The sequence below is a fragment of the Atta colombica genome, unplaced genomic scaffold (genome assembly GCF_001594045.1).
Source record: "Atta colombica isolate Treedump-2 unplaced genomic scaffold, Acol1.0 scaffold35, whole genome shotgun sequence".
Lineage (NCBI taxonomy): Eukaryota > Metazoa > Arthropoda > Insecta > Hymenoptera > Formicidae > Atta > Atta colombica.
In genome coordinates, this window is record NW_017259459.1 from 217770 (window position 1) to 222508 (window position 4739).

At 24.2% G+C, this 4739-nt stretch overlaps 1 protein-coding gene across 1 annotated transcript in view; it reads right to left on the reverse strand.

Moving 5' to 3' along the window:
• Positions 1 to 1794, reverse strand: part of LOC108690671 (odorant receptor 46a-like) — a 4427-nt gene extending 2633 nt beyond the window's left edge. The window contains exons 1-2 of the mRNA XM_018198075.1: positions 1691 to 1794; positions 574 to 827 (exon numbers count right to left, since the gene is read on the reverse strand). Of these exons, the coding sequence (XP_018053564.1) occupies positions 574 to 827; positions 1691 to 1794 (358 nt within the window). The remainder of the gene's footprint in view (positions 1 to 573; positions 828 to 1690) is intronic.
• Between the last annotated feature and the right edge of the window lie 2945 nt (positions 1795 to 4739).

The following is a 4739-nucleotide window of genomic DNA, read 5'->3' on the forward strand; positions in this document are numbered from 1 at the left end:
TAATCATAATTATTTTTGTTATTTTCTTTACCTTATATTTATTTTAATTACTTATTATATTTATTATGTGCCGAATATTGGACCAATATTGAGTGTGCAGTTCTTACTCAATGTTGTCTACTCCACTAATGAGATACTATTAAAGATCGTTAACTGATCTGGACAAATTTTCATACAAGGAGGGTCTGACAAAATTACAATTTTTTTCTATATATCTGTTATATCATCTCTACTGAAAATTAAATGGACGATAACATTAATTCATAATTTTTAATAAAAATCAAGTATTATTGAATTTTAAATACATATCTATGAAAGCAATAATAAATCATAAAATTAGTATTGTATTATCAGTTTATTGCTCTTAATCACTTAAGTTTCAACAGTAATGCGATTTCCCGTAAAATTGTCGATCTTTAATGGAATCTCTTAGATGACTGCACATTTGTTTCTCAATATTGCGCCAACACTTTGTACTACTAGGATGTAATATTTTAGGATTAATCATTAATATTTTATATTCTAATAAATTTTTTTCAAATATTTCTTTTAGGAATAATATAATTTAAATACCTTTAAGGTCGTATTGTTTCAATATTGATTCCTCCATCGAATTTCTTGGCTGACAAAGATTAGCGCGAAAACAATCAAGCAAAGCACGCAATTCATACTGTCTCATCAAAACGTTTAAATATTTTAGGCATAAACACATAAAAGTTAGAACGAGGAATAGACTTTCTGTTAAATCTTCTACATCATTTCTCATACGTATAAGCTCAGCCATCTCAAATATCGTAAAATGATATATTATAGCAGCAATTGTATATCTATCAAAATTATATATACGTTAAAAAGAAGAAAAGTTACACAATACAGTAATTGTAATTTCTAAAAATGTATATCGCTTAATTAAAAAGATTCTCGCGTTTGATGAAATATAAGACAAGTTTATAATATATATAATACAAAAGTTAATAATACAAATAATATCTAGAAAAAAATTTAATTGACTTTTATTGTACCATTTTGAAGATATTTAATTCTAAATTTATGGAATTTTACGTTACAAATTGAAAGTATAACCTTATTCTGTAGTTGTTGTCTTTTAAATTGAGACATTTGCGTATAAGATAGTAATTTAAATTCATCATTATAATTATAAAGTAAACTTAAGTTTGTTTTTGTAAAGTTTCATTTAAACTAACCATATAGTTTACAAGAAATTTATATTCTCCGATGAAAAAAAGCTAGAATATATGTCAAATGAATGATATGTATACATTAAATGAGCATCTTATAATTTTTATTTTGTCATTTTGAAAATATTTAGTAACATATAAAATTAACAATAATTATGTATAATAGCATAAGATATTATTAATAATTTTTTTATTCCATTATTTTAATTGTTTTATATATTTTCAGTCAGAACTGATAATGGAATCGACATCGAATCGATATCGATTCGATATCGTTTGATGTTGAAAGCATTAAATCGATGTCGAATTGATAATTCCATTATCATTTCTGACTGTGTTATTATAAATAAACCATCTATTGACTAGACAGCGCGACTAGAATTTCCTTAATAAACAGTACATTTATAAATTATTTCAATATATTAATATATATTAATGATAAAATAAATGAATGAATTTATTTGCATAATATATGTCTTATATTATTCTACCTGTAGCAGAAGCTGATGAAGCGTATTACCAAGTTGCTATTCTTATGTTCTTTCCATACACCGCAGAAACGAAGAACGTAGAAGTTCACCGGCAAAAAGTCCATATTTTTATTATCATCGCAACCATAAATGTAACAGCAAATCTTCTCTCGACAATGGTGAAATATAGTATGTCATTTGTTTATAGAATTGTAGCGACATCGATGACAATGTTCTTGCATTAATAACGACGTCTAAGTATATGGTATTGTTAGAGTGCATTATTTTTTAATACATCAGAACATATGGACTTCTGCCATTGTTCGCATTCTTATTTTTAATTTTATTAGATGAAGTAAAATGTTGCGACAGTCTTTAATGTAGATAAATTGTCACTTATTTAGAAGATTTCCTTCTACATTACCTTACAATTTAAAAATCGTAAATGAAATCGTAAAACAAAATTTCATAAAATTATGGGTTTATTATAAAGTACATTTGATTCCAGAGATGAAACATATGACTCAATTGTTTTGAGTCGGAAAATAATAGCTAAGAAAGAATTGCTTCTGTAAAAATTTCTTAAAAGAATCTTTTTAAAAGAAGTGAAAACAAATGTGTAACAAATTGAGAAGATAATATTAGCCAGTGTAGATATAATGACTCCTCCTTTTAATATCTCCGCTATTAAGTAGCAAATTCTAGCGATTATGGAATTATTTGCTTTATAGCTCGCTTTTACAACACGACTAATGTGCTACACAATAGCATTTATTATAATATATTTTTACTTACAAACATTTCAAAATATTTTTATAATACATTTTAGCATATTTCCCCATTCTTCCTAAACTTGAATGTATTATCATACGAATATACAGAGTATTCAGCGTAACAGTTCCGCACGACTTTTCAGATGCTTCGAACAGTTTAAAAAAAAAGTTGAAAGGTGAATATTTATTTATTTCATACAGGCCACAACATGAAATAAAAAATATTTAAAAAAAAATTTTTTTTTAAATAATCAGTCATCTTAAATTTTTTAAATGGCACCATACAATTTTTTTCCATAATATTGTAGACATGATCTCTTCAAGATGAATTCAAATCATTTATACATGTATTGATTTTATTGCATATTTTATTAAATAAGTACATAATATGTATGCATCATAAATATCCTTTAGCAAAGAATATTATTATAAACATAAATTAATAAAGAAAAACTGTAACTTATCTATGTATGTTTATGTTCTGTATCTAATTAGAAGTTGTAAGCACTGCTGTTACAAATAATGATGTGAATTTGAATTAAGAATCAATAAAATCAATAAAATAAACATTAGAGAAGAAGGTGATATTATAGCCAGTGTAGATATTGTGACTTCCCTTAATATTTCGACTATTACAGCGAATCCTAATGATTAATTATGGAATTATTTGTCCAGTAATTCGCCGTTAATATATCAATGACATTAATATACCAATATTCAATAGCCAACACTTATGATAACGCATTTTATTTTTAAATATTTCAAAACGTTTCTAAGATACATTTTAGCATTTAATTATACTTACTTCCTCATTTTTCTTAAACTTAGAGAATATTATTATCACACGAATATATGTATTTTTGAGTGTGTTGTTTGCTATTTAACATTTTATTTGCCTATATATTATATATTTTGAGTTAAGCAAATTTAAATAATATTATAGTATTTTGCTAATGTGCCCTATATGGATATTGCAATTATTCGTTTTCTTTTTTGAGGTTTTCATAATAAATAATAATTATTTGATAATTGATTGTAGCTCTAATGTTGTAATTCTATATAGTTTAAACTACTTGTACTACTTTTAATACTGAGATTTTTAGTACAGCAGCTAATATGCAGAAATTATGTGAATATATGTATATATATTTATTTGTATACATTTTAAAATGTTTTACTTTTTTTTAATTTTGTAACCAAATATTGTTTTCTAAACAAAACTAATTTTGTAAGGCTATTTTTATGGAAGGCCATTATCATGTTTTTCTTCGAGCCATTATACATCGCCACATTTTTATTAATAGTGTCTTAACATAATAAATATAACTTTGAGTCCAGAATCAATCAATAACATTTTAACGAATGTAATTGTTAAATTTTAAACTTAAATGTGGATTATTAACCAAATTATTGTATAAAATGTAACTAAAGTGCCATAATTCCACTTTCTTCTCTAATAAAAGTGACATTTCGGTCATTTCAATCCGACTTAAAGACTTCTATAATATTATGAAAAAAAATTGTACGGTATCATTAAAAAAATTTAAGATGGCTTCGAATTTTTTACAAAAAAAATTTGTAAATAATATTAAATATTTTTTTATTGTATATTGTAACCTGTATAAAACAGATAAATATTCACCTTTTAACTTTTTTTTTTAAAACTGCCGAAAAGTCGTGCGAATCGAACCTTGTATGTATATATTTGAATGTTCTTTGTTATTTAACATTTTATTTGGCTGTATAAACATTTTGAGTTATGCAAAGTGAATCAGCAGCATATGACATTTTGCTAATGTGGCCTTCTAACATGTTGATTATTGATAGCCTTTTTTTCAAAGTTTTCATATCAAAATAATTATTCCATCGATTATAGCTCTGTCAATCTATAATTTATATTACATATATATAAATTTTTAGTACTAACAGATCTATATGCTGAAGGAGTGTATATATATATATATATATACATTTTCACAATTTGAATATCATATATTCTATTATATTTTATTTTTCTATTATAATTTTTATAATTCCTTTTTTTTTAAATAAAACCAATTTTTTAAATCTATTTTTGTGAAAGGCCATATTATTACCTTTGTTTCTCTTTGAAGGATTATGCAATGTCACATTTTTATAAATAGCGTTCAAAGTAATGAGTGTTTCATAATTTTGAGTTTAGAATCCAGACAACACAGAATATTTATGATAAATATTTATTATTAATCATTTTTTGAAATGTTATATGAACATTTTTTATACAAAACTTTATTCGAAATATTATTAGAATATAAACT